At 40.3% G+C, this 18,486-nt stretch overlaps 1 protein-coding gene across 1 annotated transcript; it reads right to left on the reverse strand.

The window, feature by feature from the left end:
• Nucleotides 1–1,329: 1,329 nt before the first annotated feature.
• LOC107303743 (zinc finger protein 8-like) lies at nucleotides 1,330–2,396 on the reverse strand. Its single transcript, XM_040521563.1, has one exon. It carries the CDS (start codon nucleotides 2,318–2,320, stop codon nucleotides 1,442–1,444), a length of 879 nt encoding a protein of 292 aa, XP_040377497.1. The 5' UTR covers nucleotides 2,321–2,396; the 3' UTR covers nucleotides 1,330–1,441.
• Nucleotides 2,397–18,486: the final 16,090 nt, after the last annotated feature.

The following is an 18,486-nucleotide window of genomic DNA, read 5'->3' on the forward strand; positions in this document are numbered from 1 at the left end:
TATTTAATATTTTTAATTAGTGTCCAAATATTCAATATAACAGTTACTAGAAAAAGTTGATAGGAACAAACAGTCACTAATTGATGTCACAAACCATCGATTTCATAAGCTAGAATGAACACTGTTTTGGACGGTGTGTGGTAATAACTATGGCAGGCTTGACAAACCCTTTTTTTTTTTTCATCAATTTGAGCTGCCATTTCTCATGTGCATGGTCTTTCTGAATTCCTTATCCCTTCTGCTCTTCTCCTCGAACGTGTACTTCCCTTTGCTTTTCTTTCTTGCATCTGTGCATATCACTTTATACTTTTGCAATATAAACATAACTGCCGAGACAAAAGAACCCATATTTAAAACAGGAGGAGCTGTTCTCTTTCTGTACGACAGGTTATTTAAACTATATAGTTCAGCTTTCAGGTAGAGTCAACAGTGTACGCCGTCAACTTCCATAAGTCAACTGGTATGATATTGTTTTTTTTTTGTGTGTGTGATTTCGACTCGTACTTCAGCTATCCCTTCGGCCAGCTTTCTTTATCATGGATCTGCAGTTGTGCATACACCTGACTCTAGCGACATGCGAAAGCTACAACCTCATTGCATCCAAGCAGCAGCAGTTGCTAGAACTGAACTCTGCACTTATTCAGACAGAATTTTTACAATTTCTATCCTTCATGGTTTTTAGCTTGTTGTTTTGCGTATACGTACAGGCCGGTCTGCAGGCTGCAGCAGTAATTTACTGAACGGTATGAAAAAGTATATATGCACTATGATATTTTTTTTCAATTGTTAAAGAAATATATTATTTATGCAGTTGTGTTTCTCATCTTTCAGCTTTTCCGAGTATTACTTTCAACTGACATGTATGTGAATGATTTCGTGAAACATGATTCGTTACTACTCCCTTCGTTCTCAGATAAATAACGTCGGTTAATTAGTTTATTTTTGAAGACCAACGTTGGTTAGAAAAACTGGAGGTAGTATCTTATTTTTCCTGATACGTCTGTGGTGCTTTTGCAAACCCGAAATTGAAATTGGTTAATGCATGCATTATGATTTCTGTTATGTTTCGTCCAAAGGAATCTGCACATTTAGTCAGCATGAGACCTGATTGTTTCTCACCTTGGCTCTAGTTATTAAAGAAAAGGAAAATCTTCAACCGACTAGTAGTTAGCATTTTCAAATGCATAAGCTTATTGTGTTGCGCGACAATAATGATAATTGAAACCCTAGTAATATAATTCAAATTATTTTCTCTCTGTACGCACATTAGCAAAAAGATCAAAGTTTGGCGAATGGAATTCTTTTGCACGTGTCAGAAAAACAAGGCACGATCGGTCGATCTGAATTCAGTAAAGGGCAATCTGAGGCGAGCGAGGAAAAAAGGTAGCGAAATCAGTTATTGGAGTAATTAACCCGCTAAAAACAGCAGAGAAGAGAACAATTATAGGTGCAAATCTAAGCTGACGCCCTCAGCTGCGGTGGTCGTCGCCGGCTGCTCACAGGCGAACTGACCTTGCGGAGGCAGCAGCAACGACGGCGAAGCAGCCGGCGACGCCACGAGGGAAGCTGAGGTTCTTGGCTCGTCTCCTCCTCGGAACATGGCCGACGACACAGCAACTGGCCGCCGCTCTCCGGCCAGCAGCGGCGCCATGCCGGTGTTCCCATGCGCGGCCATCGGGGCGCCCCTCCAGAGCCCCGCCGGCAGAGGGCTCCCGTTGATCGGCTGAGCGACCGATCCGATCCCGCCGTAGAACTGCTGCGGTGCAATGGAGGAGACGCCGCCGCTCACCGTCGGCCACGACGGGTACAATGCCGCCACCGTGGGTCCCGCCAAGCCGAACCGGTGCTGCGGGTAGCCGAGCAGCTGGTGGTGGTGGTGCGCGCCGCTGGCCGCCGCCGCGGCCGCGGCCATTGCTGTCTGCATCTGCACCCGCTTCGCGTGCTGCCGCTCGCGCTTGTGCGCGTTCTGGTGGCCGCCCAGGGCCTGCGACGTCGGGAAGTGCCTGCAGCAGTAGTGGCACTCGAACTTGCGGCTGCTGTCGGCGGCCGCCGCGGCAATGGCGGCAGCGCCGCCGCCGCCGCTCTGCGTGGCGGCGGCGGCGGCCGCGGCGGATTCCTTGGAGCTCTTGCCATCAGGCGATGCGTGCGGGACGTCGATGCCGAAGAGGCGGATGGCTGAGCTGGGACTCTCCCTGGGCGGCGCCGGCCGCCGGAACGGCAACTCGGAGAAGGACGCGACGTTGGCGAAGTCACGAGGCGGCTCCTCCCGTACGCTCGCTGCACCGCCGCCGCCGCCGCCTTCACCGGCGCCGCTGCCCATGCACCCAGACCTAGCTGGTACGTAGTGCGAGCTACACACAATTTCTCGAGCTACCTACCTAGCCGGCCAGCCACGTCGTTCTTGCTACAAATCAACCCGGAACGCGAGGTGTCTTCTTCTCCCTGGCCACCGGCGAGAGAGAGAGGAATGGAAGAGCTAGCTAGCGAGGGAGAAGCGAGGGAATAGAAAGAGCAGGAAGGCCGCCTGTGCTCATGCCTGCGCACCGGCGCGCAGCAGTGCCAAATGTATACAAGTGATAGCTTTTGCATGCTGAGGGTAAATGGGGCACTGATGGAGCAGGATAATTGTCACCATACTAGCTACATTATGGGTTAGTTTGGTGAGGGAGGCGTGGAAAATATTGAATATAGAGAAATTTTATATTTTGTTTTGTATTGCATGGACACTCATGAGTAGGAATATAAGTGGGTCAGCCCACGAGCCCATTTATAGATCAGTTAAGCCGGTAACCCGCTTAATTGGTCTTTAAGCAGGTTGGCAAGCTGGTCCATTTACACCCTTACTCGTGAGGTGTATATATAGCGCACATAATAAATAAAGATTTAAAGTACAAGACAAATATCCTAACGTACTCTTATGATTTTACCTTTATCCGTAGAATTCTATTATCCACTGAGGGGGTGTAGAAAAAAAAAAGATGTGGATGTGATACATCGTCCATGGTGTAGTAAATTCTTGAGGAAGAGCTGGGAAACCCATAGTACACATTAAGCTCTGGCAAGTACTCCTGCACTAGGAGGCTTTTGTGCTCTCACATAGTCACATATACTAACAACCAAGTGCCTGTCTCTGAGAGGCCGGAGGAAAGGCCATCTCTCTCTCTCTCTCTACATTCTTCTGCTCATCTCTCTCTCTCTTTTCTTCTTTGCTTTTATTCATTTCTCTGGCTTTGATGCATGTGTGAGCATCAGTGAATGAATACGTGACAAGCTCTGGGCGTGGGCCTGTCGACGCCTATATAGCTATCTGTGTGGGGGTGGGGGCGTGTGGGGTTGTGGTACCTGGCCTCTCTTTATTGCTGTTGGCTTCTTTACATCTGGAGCTGCAGGCTTGTGTTTTGGCAAAGTGGTCCTCCTGCCCCTGCAGCGTAGTACAGATCTACTTGTAGCCTAGCCTTCGTGCCTGCCTGCCTACACTAGCGAGCTGCGTCATCGATTGACTCCGGCGGTGTGTTAGATCCAATAGATTTATTTGCAGTCACTTGTTCTATCAAATATTTAAACGTTTATTATAAATAGTGAACATAAATTATTAATAAAACACATCCATAATCTTAGACTAATTCACGAGACGAATCTATTGAGCCTAATTAATCCACAATTAGCCTATATGATGCTACAGTAAATATACTCTAATTGTGGATTAATTAGGCTTTAAAAATTCATCTCGCGGATTACCACTCATTTATAAAATTAGTTTTTTTATTAGTCTATGTTTAATACTTTAAATTAATGTCCAAACATTCGATGTGATATGAGGCTAAAAAGTTTAGCCCCATCAAAACAACCCCTCCATTCCATGCCGTGCCCTCTCCATCTTCTCCCATCGTTTCGCTCGTCTTATTATGCATCGTATTTGATTTCCCCTTTTCTTAAGCGATGCCTTATATGGGAACGTCCTAAAACATCTGCCCCTCTGCGCCACCCACACTGCTACTGTTCATCTCAAAGTTGCAAGCTGCTTGCTTGCTTAACCACATTTTTTATTGGCTCCAGCTTGCTCATCATGCATCACCTATGTATGTTATATCTGTCTTAATTAATTATATGCCGGATTCAGTTGATGCAAAACAAGATGGTAGTAATAACTACGTTCATCATTCTGGGATCTAGCTGCTTTGTTCTTTTGCTATGATCAAGCTACTCATCACTACGTACTCGCTTTGTTTTTTTTGTCCCTATGGTAATTAAAGCGAGACTCCGGTGAAGTAGCGGACAAATGACACATGCATGCGTGCTTTGCAGGTGCGTGGCCTTACTGGAGGAAGAAAAGAATGTTCCACTTAATTGATTAGCTGCTAACTACGCCTGCATAAGCATCCATCATGACTGAAACGAAAACGAACGAAAAACAAGAGGATATCATCGAGTACCATGCATGATTCATGCTTCCATCAGTGGTGGGTAGGTTTATTTGTCATGCTTTGCTTGAATTACCACGCAATTTGCACGACCAAAAATACACATACGTATATACTAGTATATAAGAAAATTAGATCATACTATCAGGTGGAGTTACTATTTTCACGTCTAAGGTGTATAAACATCTACGTACATGTTTCTGCTCTCACCTAATAAAAAACATATATATCGTTAAATCTCATATAAACGATACAACTATACGTATGGAGCATGTTCTTTTTGCTGAATGAGGGCAGAAATATGTATAGATGTATTTCTGCATCTTACCTTAGTGTTGCTAATTAAATATATGTCCAGATATAACAGAAAATTTTTCACCATGGAGAGAAAAGGCAAATCGCTGTTTCTCTCGCCGGCTCGTCACATTGCTAGCTGCTGATCAATTGGAGTTTCTCTGCTGATCTGCATGCATCAGTGTGCGTTACTGGTACCTGCAACTATATCAAAAGGTGTGCTAGCTCCTCAACAAACCTTTGTTTTTATGATGTATTAATAACCTTTGTTGAAAGATCAACCAGATACTTTTCTCATCCTGTCCATGCCATTGCCATGCCTTTGGAGATCGTTTGTAGCTTTCCGAGGATAGGGAATAGTCGGCAGCAGCGAGCTGGGGACGAAGCCCCAGATCGATCGAGATTTTTGCATGATTGCATTTGATTGGTCAGTTTTTTTCCAGCAGTGACTGCATGCACTGTCGTCACACAAACCATCATGTGGCATCATCACGGTTCTAGTTTGATCTGGGGTTCAAGCCTGAAAAAAACCGAAGCGTAAACTTGCAGTGAAATTACTGACAGCATGGTCATTATTCAACGAAGATATTATGGCCACGCTGGTTGCGGCATGCAACAAGGTACATATTATTAAAATTTGAATTTTTAATCTTAAATTTAGAGTTAATTTTAAGATTTTCTATTAAAGTTTAGTTTTCAGCCTTAACTTTTAGATCGTTGAGAACACGTATATAAAAGTTTTATTCATAAATTATTTTTCGTTTAAATATACCGTTTGACTTTTTACGAAAAAACGAAACAATCACCCTTGTTATCCCTATATATGCGGACATGTGTATGTGCACTCTCACTTCTGACAATTTTAAAGGTGTTCACAGTATAGTGGTGATGTATCTGAACCAATTGTGCAGGTAGAGAATTTCAGATCCAGCGGGGCGCCACCACCATCCGGATATATTCATTCTGCGGAGACTGAACGAAATATTGTGCAAGCTAGGTACGTTGTACTAATTAATGGCTATAAGCTAGTCGTACTAAATGATCCAGACAGAAAGAATTGTCGCTAATCGATTGATTAGGACTCTCTTGACCCGAACCAAAAACATACAAATCCTAGTGGTTGGTTACAGGTCTAGATCTCACACCAGCATTCCAGCACTTGATCAATAGCTACTTCTGCTAATCAGAAAGGGACCTTCCTGCCATTCCCAGGGAAAATGCCACCATCCTTGTCCCTCCTGAGAAACCTGCTGCTTTTGCAACAGCTGGGGACCATCGATCACCTCTCATCTTTTCGTTACTGTTTATGTTTATAAGTCAAAATTTAAATTTTTAACCTTAAATCTAGAGTTAATTTTAGAGGGTTTTTTACCAAATTTATTTTTCAGCCTTAATTCTTAGATCGCTAAGATCACTTTTATAAAAGTTATATTTATGAATTATTTTTCGTTTATAAATGTTTTATTTGACTCCATATACATGCATATATGAAGAGAGATGGAGAGGGAAATGAATCCTTGTCAGTTTTGTTAGTACTCCAATGGAGCAAGTTTATTAAAAGACTGCTGCTTGTGCAATTTGCTCATCCCGGCCAGCTCCTCACTTTTCTGTTGGAAATTGTTGCACATCATTCCTCATTCACAACGGATTCCCATGCATGCATATATGCATGTGCCCCCAGTAGGAAGAGGTGTGGTACTGACTTTTAACTGCGCTACGTCTTAGATATGTTCCTACCAGAACAGCCAACTTGATCATTAACTCGTGGGGCCTCCAGTGTATAATTACATGTACACTGCTCAACAACTTAGTGTCAATACCCAGCTAGGCATTTATGTTTGCACATAGTTAATTCCTCTCAGTAAAGTGAAACTGTTAGTTTGGACCGCTCGGTCTAATGTCGGTCTTAATACCTAGTTTTATGGCATAGTTATCAAAACTGCAAACTAGATAACCGAGGCAGATAAGTTTTATAGGGATAAAACTCCCCTCTCATCTTATGAAACTCCCTTATTTAATAACTTTGCCGAAACAACAATTTAACTGATGTGACATCTTATTTAATATGCATGACACTCTTATGAAACATTTTATTGCGACTAGCCTAATTTATCCTACTCCTGTTGAAAACCCTGCAAGGAAATAAATCTGCAGAGTAGTAATAGTAAAACACGAGTCTAGTATACAGGGAATTAAGTTGCTGCAGATCTAGAGTGAATTTAACAGGACTATAAGTACTCTCTCAGAACTAAAATATAGATTTAAGCTATTGCGTTGACCGTAATAAAGCTGCAAGTGTAAGCTACAGTATCCGGTTCTTAAAAAAAAGGCTATACTACATTAAAATAATGGGGTTTCTTTACCACTCTTAAAATGGCACACTGAAATATCACAATTTCTAGTGTATAAACATATTTTACACAAAATTTCATACATCGAGATACTTTCTCAAAAGTTATGAAATTTCCCTTAAACTATGTATAGGATTAGCATATAACTTGTCATATAATTATATACTATAGGGTTAATTGGATTCACGCCATTATAAATTGACATATTTTGAAAAATACGATTACTATTAGACTAATTGAAAATACGTCATTGTAATATCAAAACTATTCGATGTATGCCATTACATACCCATTCACATGCATTTAGAAAACTTTTTGGACTAAATTGTCCTCTGTGTTGTTCACCACTCCCTCCAAAAAATTGCTCAAGTGCACAGGACAATTTGGTTCCATTTTTTTTCTAAATACACTAAAGGGGTATACAGGGACATATATGGAATAGTTGTAAAATTATAGTGACGTCCTTTCGATTAGTCGAATAATAGTGATATTTATTAAAACATAGAAATTTATAATGACATAGATCTGATTAACCCTATAGTATATGGGTTTCATCCTAATATTGTTATTCCGATAAAACTTTTAAATTAAGTATATCATGGACATTTTGGCATAATAAACACCTTGTAAATTAGACCTGCATGTTCGTACAGACAGTTCCCAAAAACTATCAACGACAGTATTATGATTTTTGCTAAATGGAGCAAGCACTTTTTGATCAACTGCGAATGCTACGTACGTACTCCCTTCGTCCCAAAATAAACCAATCTTTCACTTTTTACCTATAATTTTTGACTTTTCGTCTTATTTAAAAAACTTGTACGATTAATATTTTTATTTTTATTGAATGATAAATCATAAATAGTATCTTACATGTGACTAATTTTTTAATTTTTTGAAAAAAAATCAAATAAGACGAATGCTCAAACGCTAAACACAAGAACCGAAAAGTTGCCTTATCGTGGGACGGAGGGAGTACTAGCTAGTAGAGTTTGATTGTTGCTACTAGATGAGAGTTTGATTGTTTTACTAGTAGATGCTCCCACACGATGAACCTCTGTGTACGAAGCTGGTGATCATTTAAACTGAGAACGGTGGTTGCTCGCTTTGCCTGATGCAACGCCTGACTCGTAGGCAATTATTCCTCCTCTTGTAACGGTACACACCATCTTTATTCTGCTCCCTCTCTCTCCCTCTCTCTCTCTCTCTCTCTCTCTCTCTCTCTGCAGAAGTTCCCATCCACCTTCTCAGGCCAAGGCTGAGACGGACACCATCCTATACTTGGTTCAGGCAACAGCTGCACCTGCACTTCACTGCAACTCTTCTCTCTCTCTCTCTCTCTCTCTCTGTGTGTGCTGTGACTGCGACATGGTCGATCGAGGTACTTTGCCTGCAGCCCCCATCAACCCCACATCCATACGATAAGGGTGCCAGTCGTGAGCCCACCTGTCCTAATTTCTTCACTATTTTTTCTCTCTTTTCATGTTGATGCGTGTGTGTTGATACTATAACATTTTTTGGGAAAATGTTTATTCTCTATCAGTATGTGTAAATATTTCTATCACTGTTTATGACTGTTGGATCTAGCCGCACATGGCTAATAGCGCGAGCACCCAAAGCTTGCTAGCGTGCAGGGCTGCTGGTCATAGGCCCCGTTCAGTAAGAGGGCTGGGTGGGTTAGTTATCCGTCACGAAAAACGTACTAATAAATTAGTATATAATTAATTGATTATTAATTATTAAGAAATATATAATAGATTAATAAGATTTTTTAAAACAACTTTCTTATAGAAAATTTTCGCAAAAAATATAACGTTTAGCAGTTCGGGAAACATACGCGTAATTAGGGATAAGATAACTTGTGAGGGCTTGCCGAACACGGCCATAGTGCCACAGTATTTATGGATATATTACTAGTTCCGTGCTAATTTTACTTTTATTATTTTTTTACCTGCATCACATCCTTAATAATATGGGGATTCAACCAGGGGTATGAAAGTAATTATATTAATTCTCCTAAAGCTTATAGGGATGCTTGTTTTTTAGATAAAGAGAGTATGATTTAACATGCACAAAGTCAGGTCTAGAAAAAAAGGCACTACACGCCTACACCTCAACAAAAACAACCCCTAAATTAAATGTTCAAATAGGAATAATTGTTTGTCTTTTTTATGGAAAAACAAACATTATATTTGTAAATAAAAATAATTTATGAAAAACAAAGTAGGATGAAAAAACATCCACAATCAACTCTAATATATATATATATATATATATATATATATATATATATATATATATATATATATGACAATAATTTAGTTAGAGTAGAGGCAGTTAAGAATCACCTATGACCTGTGGATCAGCCCACACCATCCCTACCATTCATATCGCAGCGATTTGGATTTTTTTTCTCAGTTTATATATACCACTGCACATTTGATTTACTAAGAGTAACTAGCTGAATACACATACCAGCAGATCTTTTGTGAGAGCTCCAGTTTGGGCGGCTGGCCCCCACATTCCACGAGTTGGGAACAAAGGTAACGACATTAACTATGCAGCTAATGTACGACGTGACGTTGTTGATGCATTAATGCAACCTAGCTTGGCCCGACCGTCCATGCATGGATGGATCGAAACTAACACAATTAATTGATCTATCGTCATCGACTAAACCGATTTAAATCATCCAAGTACCACGCGTACTGATCCGTGTTTAACTGTTCAGTTTTCCATCATTACGATCGTCGCCGTCGATCATCACACAGTACGTGATGCCGGCTCGTTAATTTGCATAACACATTCTGCTAATCAGCCCGGCCAGCCAGTAGGGGGCTAGCTTAGAGCTCTATCTCGATGCAGCAGCCGTTCGATCTCCTCAAAATGCCCCGGCCAAGACATGCAACGACGCTGATTGATCAGCACGCACGCACGTACGTACATCAACCGGATCGGCTATATATGCATTGCTTGTTGCAACGTATCTCCTGATCTCTGACGGATCGGAGATAGTATATATTGTGCTGGACCTGGACTAATGTAAGGAGGACATCATATCTTTTGGGGTAGCTAGCTTTTAGGGAAGGATATAAATAATACCCTCTACATATGTATCAATCGATACTGTTTTTAGATTAATCAGAGACATTTTGTTTATTTTTTTCTGTCTCAACTAAACCACGCATTGCAGTTTTAGGAATACGTTCTTCGTGGACGGAGAGAGTAGTTGCAAATGTATGGTTAATCCGCATGCCATATATGTGAATGCATTGGATGGTGTAGGGGGACCCGGCCGGCCTGCAGCATGACCCCAACCGGGCGGGCTCCCATCCATCCATCGATCCATCGACCCATCAATGTGCGCGCGGTAGTACGCCCGAATTGATCCCCGTCACAGGCTTTGGCGCTGCGGCCGATGGGCACGGCGTTATAGGCTTGTCGGGGTCGAGATCTCGAAACTCTCCTCCTCCTCCTCCTCCACCCGCGCCCTTAGCTTGGACCACGCACCCCCCTCCGTTTAACCGATCGCTCGCCTCCACGGCTGAATCGATCGATCACCGGGCTCTAGCCCCATCTCGTCTTGTCTCGCGCGCCTGTACACGGCATGTTTGTAAATAAAAATACTTTTTGAATAAACTTTATATATACGTTAATAGTGATACAAAAGTTAGAGTTGAAAAATAAATTATAATAGAAAAATCTTAAATTAACTCTAAATTTAAGATTAAAGAATAAATTTTAGCGTATGCATAAGCAAAAGATAATAAGATAATAGATGATTTGCGTAAGTCCGGGAAGCAGTACTGTTCGACGAGACTGTTTATGGTAGTAGTCGATCGTAGTCGTACGTGGCGCTATAGCAAGGGCAGCTGATGCAGGTGGTTGATTGACCGGCAAAGATCGTGCTGCAATCTGTCTGCTTTGCTCGCAATGCATGCAAACCTGGCTGGCTGCTGCATGCAGTCTACAGGATGCAGAGAGGGTGTTTACTTTTTTTACTTTTTCTTTCTAGTATGTATTACGTACGTTGGTACTGAAACGTGGGTCACGCGCGGGCGGCGCCACAGAAGGGTACAGGTGTATGTAATCGGTGGCGGGCCATCCCAAAAAATCATAATCTAAGTTATATATGTTGTGAAAAGCAAAAAGTAACTCTGGAAAAAATATTTTTTAATAATAATATGTGATTTTTATTAATTTTAAACATGTATTGTATATTTATGATATTTAAATAAATTTCTACTCCCTCCGTCTCTAAATATTTGATGTCGTTGACTTTTTTATATACGTTTGAGTATTCGTCTTATTTAATTTTTTTAAAATATATAAAACTATATATATATGTAAAAGTATATTTAACATAAATGAAATGATATAAAAATAATTAATAATTATGTAGAGTTTTTTGAATAAAACGGATAATCTAATGTATATAAAAAGTCAACGACGTTAAATAACGATAGGAGTATAAGTTAGATTATCTAAACTTAATTAAAATCTTAGATGCGTCACTGCATGTAGTGTACGTGCGTGTAGCGATAGAGGTACGTCTCAGGAGGTACTGCTTGCCGTGTAGTGTACGGCAGTACCACACTGCGGCTAGCTACTGCATATGCACAGTGTACACGGTGCGCTTGGTGCTTATTACGAGAGTACTTCGCGCGTTCGATCATCACATACGCATGTGGCCTGGTCGCATGTATGCATAACATTACTCCAAGCTCGATCTATATATCTAGAGCAATTTTATAGTTTTTAGATAGATACTAAGAGATATTAAAAGTTTATAAAATTTAGTACCTCTCAATATATACTCACGTATGAAGAGATATCAAAAGTTTATATTAAAATTTTGGTATTTTATAGTAGTTTCTTAAGGACCATACTTAAAAATATAATATATATATATATATATATATAGCATGTGGTGACCATTTACTAGCTAACCTACGACTACTACTATGGCCGGCGGCATGCCTACGTATGTCGTCATATATCATGTCGTGTACACTCATGTGTACGTAGTATTTACTGCATGCATGTACATAGCTAATAGCTAGACGATCGATCGATCGAGCCCTCGATCTACTGTGCGTATGTACACGTACGTCTTGTCGGGTTCCCCTGAAGACACACATACGTATACACGTACGTACGAGTTACCTGGTCCTGATTAATCGTCACGGTCAGATCAGTTAACTGTAGGAAACGAAAAGAAAAAGGGGCCAAAGGACGCCATCGATTGACACGGCAGTTTTGCAGTGTTTCCCCGTCGCGCACCCGATTGGGTTAGTTGAGATCGATCAGCTAGCTGCCGGGGTTGCATGACTGGACAGAACAGAAGACATATACACATATATGGCCAATAATTCCAGCTAGCTAGGCGCTAGCTAGCCATGTGTATGTGCATATTTGTCACGGCTAGCTAGTTAGCAATCCATCTATCCTAACATACAACCATTTCTAGATTTAGGCACGAGTTTTAAAAGGAGGGCGAGAATGATCGAAGAAAGATTATGTTTGATGCGTATTACATCTGTTTTAAATTATAAGACTTTCTGAGTTTGACTAAATTCATCCATATATCTAAATATATGTTTTGGATGTGTGTCTAGATTCATTAGCACATAAATGAATATAGGCAAGACTAGAAAGTCTTATAATATGAAACGGAGGGAGATATGTGAGAAAATTAAAAAGAGAATAATTGAGATCGTTAAAATGATATATATATAGATGGAAATAGCTTTATTTTAAATAAATAATGGACGCTATAAATATTTAAGATGAAAGAAAATAAGTACTACTACTACTAGCATCAAAGCTCAGCTCGGGGGCCCTCCATGGCTTGATCGATGTACTAGTGTACTACTGCCCACTGACGACGATCGAAAAACTGACACGATGTATGTCATGTATACACACCGCGCGCGCTCTAGCTGGAAAAGCCGGCACGCCGAGCTGTATCTATCCTCTCTGATCCGCGCCAGCGTACGGTCGGTCGGTCGGGTCGCCTGCTATACGTGCAGACTGCAGAGGCCGCTCCAACTGCTTCGGCTGTCATGGTGTTCGACTAGGATTAGACGTGGTCATTTCATGGTCTCACTCTGTTTAAGGGGATCGCTAAATGCATTCCAAGGAAAATCCGGGAGGGGGGCAATTGTATTTTCGAAGATCTGTGCACCAACTCCTCTAGATCCGGCGAAGCTCGATGATATCTGGTGATGGTGGTGAGCCCAGCAACAACCCTAACTTGGATAGAGGATCTACTAATTAAGTTTTGTGGGTAAAATAGGGGCAGGAGGGGGGATATATGGATTTTCTATGAGCTCAGAGGGATACGAAGGTAATTGGACCGGTGGTAGATGATGTACACGCATCGACAATAACACCACCATCGAGGCCGCAGGGATGGAGTAGGGGGTAAGCTAAGGTTGGAGGCGGGAGCAGAAGAACAATAGGAGTTAGGAAATGAAAGGTTGCATTGGTGTGTCGACTAGTGGGAGTTGCTGCAGACGGAGGAGGAGGGTGGGGTAGAGGCAATTCGATAAAGCTCAGGAAGATGACTAGCCGATTTATATGGCGGTGGGTTGTGCCGCTAGAGACGGAAGGGAAGAGCTAGCAATGGCATCTCGGTGAAGCAATGAGAAGAACAAAGGCGTAGGATGAGGATGACAACAGTTCACTACAACAAAAACCCCTCTCTAGCAATACATGCTTACCAACGCATTGATCATCTACTGTAAAGAAACAAACTTAGCAACACTTGGTCAGTTTGCAATGGATAATTTGCGTTGCAGCATATGCGTTGCAACATCTTACGCAATTGGCAATAAATAATAGTATATATTGCTAGTTATGTATTGCAAAGGATTAGCTGTGTTGGTAAAACTTTTAGGATTAAATATGTCAATCTCATCCGTAGTTAACAAAAAAATTCTTATATATAGAAAAAATAACATATTTCAATCTTATCCGTAGGTAGCCAAAAAAAATCTCATTCATGAGAAAAATAACATATTTTAATCTCATCCGTAGTTAGGCAAAAAAACTCTCATTCACGGAAAAGTTACATATTTTTAAAAATTCTCATATATAAAAAATAACATATTTTAATCTTATCAGGTAGTTACCAAAAAAAATCTCATTCATGAAAAAACAACATATTTTAATCTCATCCGTAGCCAAAAATAATCATTCACATGAAAAATAGCATGGTAAAAGTGCATAAGTCCAGGCTCAAGCACCCTACCTGTAGGTTGAAGCATTGACTGACTAACCAAGTAATCAATGTGTGAAGACTTGATATGAAGAGTACTTAACTTTTCTAATAAAGCATTCTCACACTCAGGCTGACTACAAATCGAGATCATGGTCCAATGGGTAGGGCGTCCCTCCACAAGCAGGAGGTCCGAGGTTCATCAAAGCCAACGTATATTTAATGTGTTGGTGCAGACCCTAGCAATACTTATTTAAACTTTTAGCCATATATATATGTATTGCTAAATGGGGTTTTCTCTAGTAGTGGTTGGGACTATAAGTGAGTAGTGCAATTGGGTTAGGGCTAGTTTATGTATAAAATGGTTTGATTGATCTGTATCGTTGTATCTCAATCATAAAATTGAACAAAAAATAACTGAGATGATGGATGTTTTCTTGTAAATGTTATATAGTCAGTTCCTTCTATTACATCTTTTGTTTCAAGACGTAAACATTTAAAGGTTGTTTAGCAGAAATTATTAAAACTACGATAACAAGACCAACGTGGCTCTCCGTAAAAAAAAGGTGTAATTAAGAGTGAGAGGGTGACTAGGGAGTAAGATGGAAGGATCTAAATAAGAAGTAATTTATTTAACAACTAGTACCGTAAGTGTTTATATTTTAAAATAATTTTTAAAGGCTATAAATGTTAATTTATACAGGGGAAAGTACTACTGTATGTCACAGAACTATATATACTCTATTATTGATTTCTTCGCCACTACAATAAGAACCCCTCTCTAGCAATACATGCTTACCAACATATTGACCATCTGTTATAAAAAAATAAACTTAGTAACACTTATTAGTAGGTGAGGTGAGTTTGCAATGGATAATTCGCGTTGCAGCACATGTGTTGCAACATTTTACACAATTAGCAATAAATAATAGTATATATTGCTAGTTATGTGTTGCAAAGGTTGAGTTGTGTTGGTAAAACTTTTAAGACTAGATATGTCAATCTCATCCATACTTAACCAAAAAAAATATTCTCATATATAGAAAAAATAACATATTTCAATCTTATCCATAGTTAGCCAAAAAATCTCATTCATGAGAAAAATAACATATTTTAATCTTATGCGTAGTTAGCCAAAAAAATTTCATTTATGAAAAAATTACATATTTTAAAAAATAACATATGTTAATCTTATCTGTAGTTACCGAAAAAATCTCATTCATCAAAAAAATAACATATTTTAATCTCATCCGCAGTTAGCCAAAAAAAATCTCATTCACAGAAAAATAACATATTTCAATCTCATCCATAGCCAAAAATAATCATTCATAGAAAAAATAGCATGGTAAAAGTGCACAAGTCTAGGCTCAAGCACACTATCTATAGGTTGAAGTATTGAGTCACTAACCAAGTAATCAATGTGTGAAGACTTGATACAAAGAGCACTTAACTTTTCTAATGAAGAGTATATATCAGAAGTGGATTAGTCATTCACATTCATTTGATAAAATAATACATTTTATAAGTTAAAATATTAAATTATTGTACATGTACGTACTCAGGGGTACATGTCAATAATTTAAGAGAAAATTGATGAAATAATACGTTTTACTATAAGTTAAAATATTAAATTATTGTACATGTACGTACTCAGGGTACAGGTCAATAATCTAAACTAGAATAATATCAAAATATGTCACGAGCTCACGAACCTAATCGAGATATTTTAGATCATTCTCATGCTCAGGCTGACTACAAATCAAGATCATGGTCTAATGGGTAGGGCGTCCCTCCACAAGTAGGAGGTTCGAGGTTCGATCCTCGTCTCTGGTCATTCTTCAGTTATATTTAAATAATAATATAATATAATTATAAATATAATAATAAAATCATAAAACTGGAGGAACATAAAACTGTCCATTATTAAAATTACCACAGTTGTGCATGTATTGTAAATGTTAGCGACGGCAGCAAAGGTAACGTATATTTAATGCGTTGGTGTAGACCCTAGCAATACTTATTTGAACTTTTAGCCATATATATATATTGCTCAAGGGTGTTTTCTCTAGTAGTGCGCTAGATATACCCGTAGGTGGTGCCGTTCATGTTCATCTTGAGTACGCTTGCTTGTCCTGTGGGTGTCAACTCACTACCACGTTTCACGGGGGACTCGGCTCACTGGCTCACTGCCGGACCGGCCGGCGGTGCGCAAAGCTGATCGATCAGTTTGGAGACGCGCCGCGGGGAGCCAAGCCAAGCGAGCGTGTTGGTCCACGTACGACGCGCGCGCGCACATGCTCCGTGCGAGCTATAGCTAGCGGCGTGGGCTCGCCTCTTCGCCGGTCCGTTCGTTGGGTGCGAAATTCCGTGGACCAAGCCGAAATGGGCGAGATGGGGACGCGCGCGCGGGCCGTCCGTCCGTCCGGCGGGGGCGGCATGCACGCGCATGGCCATGTCGTCCATATCGAGAGCGAGATCAGCTAGCGCGCGGGCGGGGGCGCCAGCTTTGGCGTGGTGGCCGTGTGGTGTTTGGCGCGTTGCTCGTGACCCGTATAGAGTCTCGATCTCGCGTGGCCGGCCCTGTTAGTTTTTCAGTTGGCGTTTAGCTGTCGCGATAGGGATAGATGCAGCCAGGGAGCTGTTCCCCAACAGTGCGCTTCTCTGCAACGTGATTGTTGATTGGCACATGCGCCCTGTACGTGCTGGTTTCACCCACCAACAGCAGCAGCGACCAATCGTTATGTTACTGTATGCCTATGTTCCTTTTCACCTTAATATTTGAGCGCTAAATTTTACATTGGGAAAAAGTCCGAATGACCACTATTAACTTTTGGGGTTGTTTGGTTTTTATCCCTTTTAACTCATATATCATATATTATATGTGGTTGGATTATTTAAACCAGACGAAGTAACCGCTAATTTAATCTAGAACTATTTTGATCCTACGTAGCGCACACCTGTTAATGATATATACCATAATATAGTTAATTAAAACCAACTAAAAATTCTTTGGACCCATATTTCAGGGATGACTTTTCTTCTCCCCACCTCTCCACGTCACCTTCCACCTTTCTCACCCCCACCTCCCTCTTCATCGATATCGTGCGTCTCCTTTGTCACCTCTTGTGAGCTCTCACCCTCACTCATCTCCATCCACTTGTCGTCGTTATTACGATTCATCCGCCGTGGAGTAGTAGAAGGGAACCTCCACCCATTACTATCGAACCCCTTCCTAATACACCTCTTCTCTGCCGCCTCATTGTTGCCATTGCTACATGCAGGTGATGGGGAGACAGCTTAGGTATCTACAGGTGTTAGGCCAAAAGATGGAGACATCGTGGTTGTCATCCTCGAGTATTGCCCACAACACATACTTAAACCTCGGGCCAACAATGGCTTCCTAGCTTCTCTATCCCACCTATGTATTGACTCTGGCAAGATGCAATGTGCGACTTCGAGATGATGCGGTGATGATTGGGTATAGATATAGAGGGGGTGAGCCAAAGGATGGTGACAACCTACTTCTCTTCCTTGAGCACCGTCCAAAGCATGCGCCTAAACCTCAGCCTCAACGATGACTTCCTCCTCACATGGCATGCGGCAGATCCATCTCTCCCAATCGTCTTCTCCTCCATCCCACCTATCCCCTCACACTGACTCTTGATGAAAGTATATAAAATTACATATTTAAGGTGGTATATCATTCAACCATATATTTAGCACCAATTTATCATGAAATTGAATATTCAATAACAAAGTTATCACATAATTGTAGTTAATTAATGTTATCATGAAGATATATATAAAAGCTATAGCTTTGGAATTTTTTTATGTTAAACATATAGTTTTATGATATTATGCCTTAAATATATAGTTTTGTCATACCTTTAGTGCTAAATCTATATTTTTATGCTATAGCTTTTATGATAGTTTGATTAAAATATCTGTGATTTTGTAAACTTTAGATTTATATCGATATGCTTCAATAACCATGTTTGACAATCATATTTTTTAGTCACATATTTGTAAAGTTTACTAAAATTTAACAAAAAACATATTGTTTTGCACGAGTAATTATACATTTTTATTAAAATTAATACAATTTTGTTTGCATATTCCTTGTTTCATATTAAAATATGTTCTAGCTCTACTTAGATTTATCCATGAATAAATGCATATGTTTTACATATATGTCTAG

This window comes from Oryza brachyantha, chromosome 3 (genome assembly GCF_000231095.2).
Source record: "Oryza brachyantha chromosome 3, ObraRS2, whole genome shotgun sequence".
Lineage (NCBI taxonomy): Eukaryota > Viridiplantae > Streptophyta > Magnoliopsida > Poales > Poaceae > Oryza > Oryza brachyantha.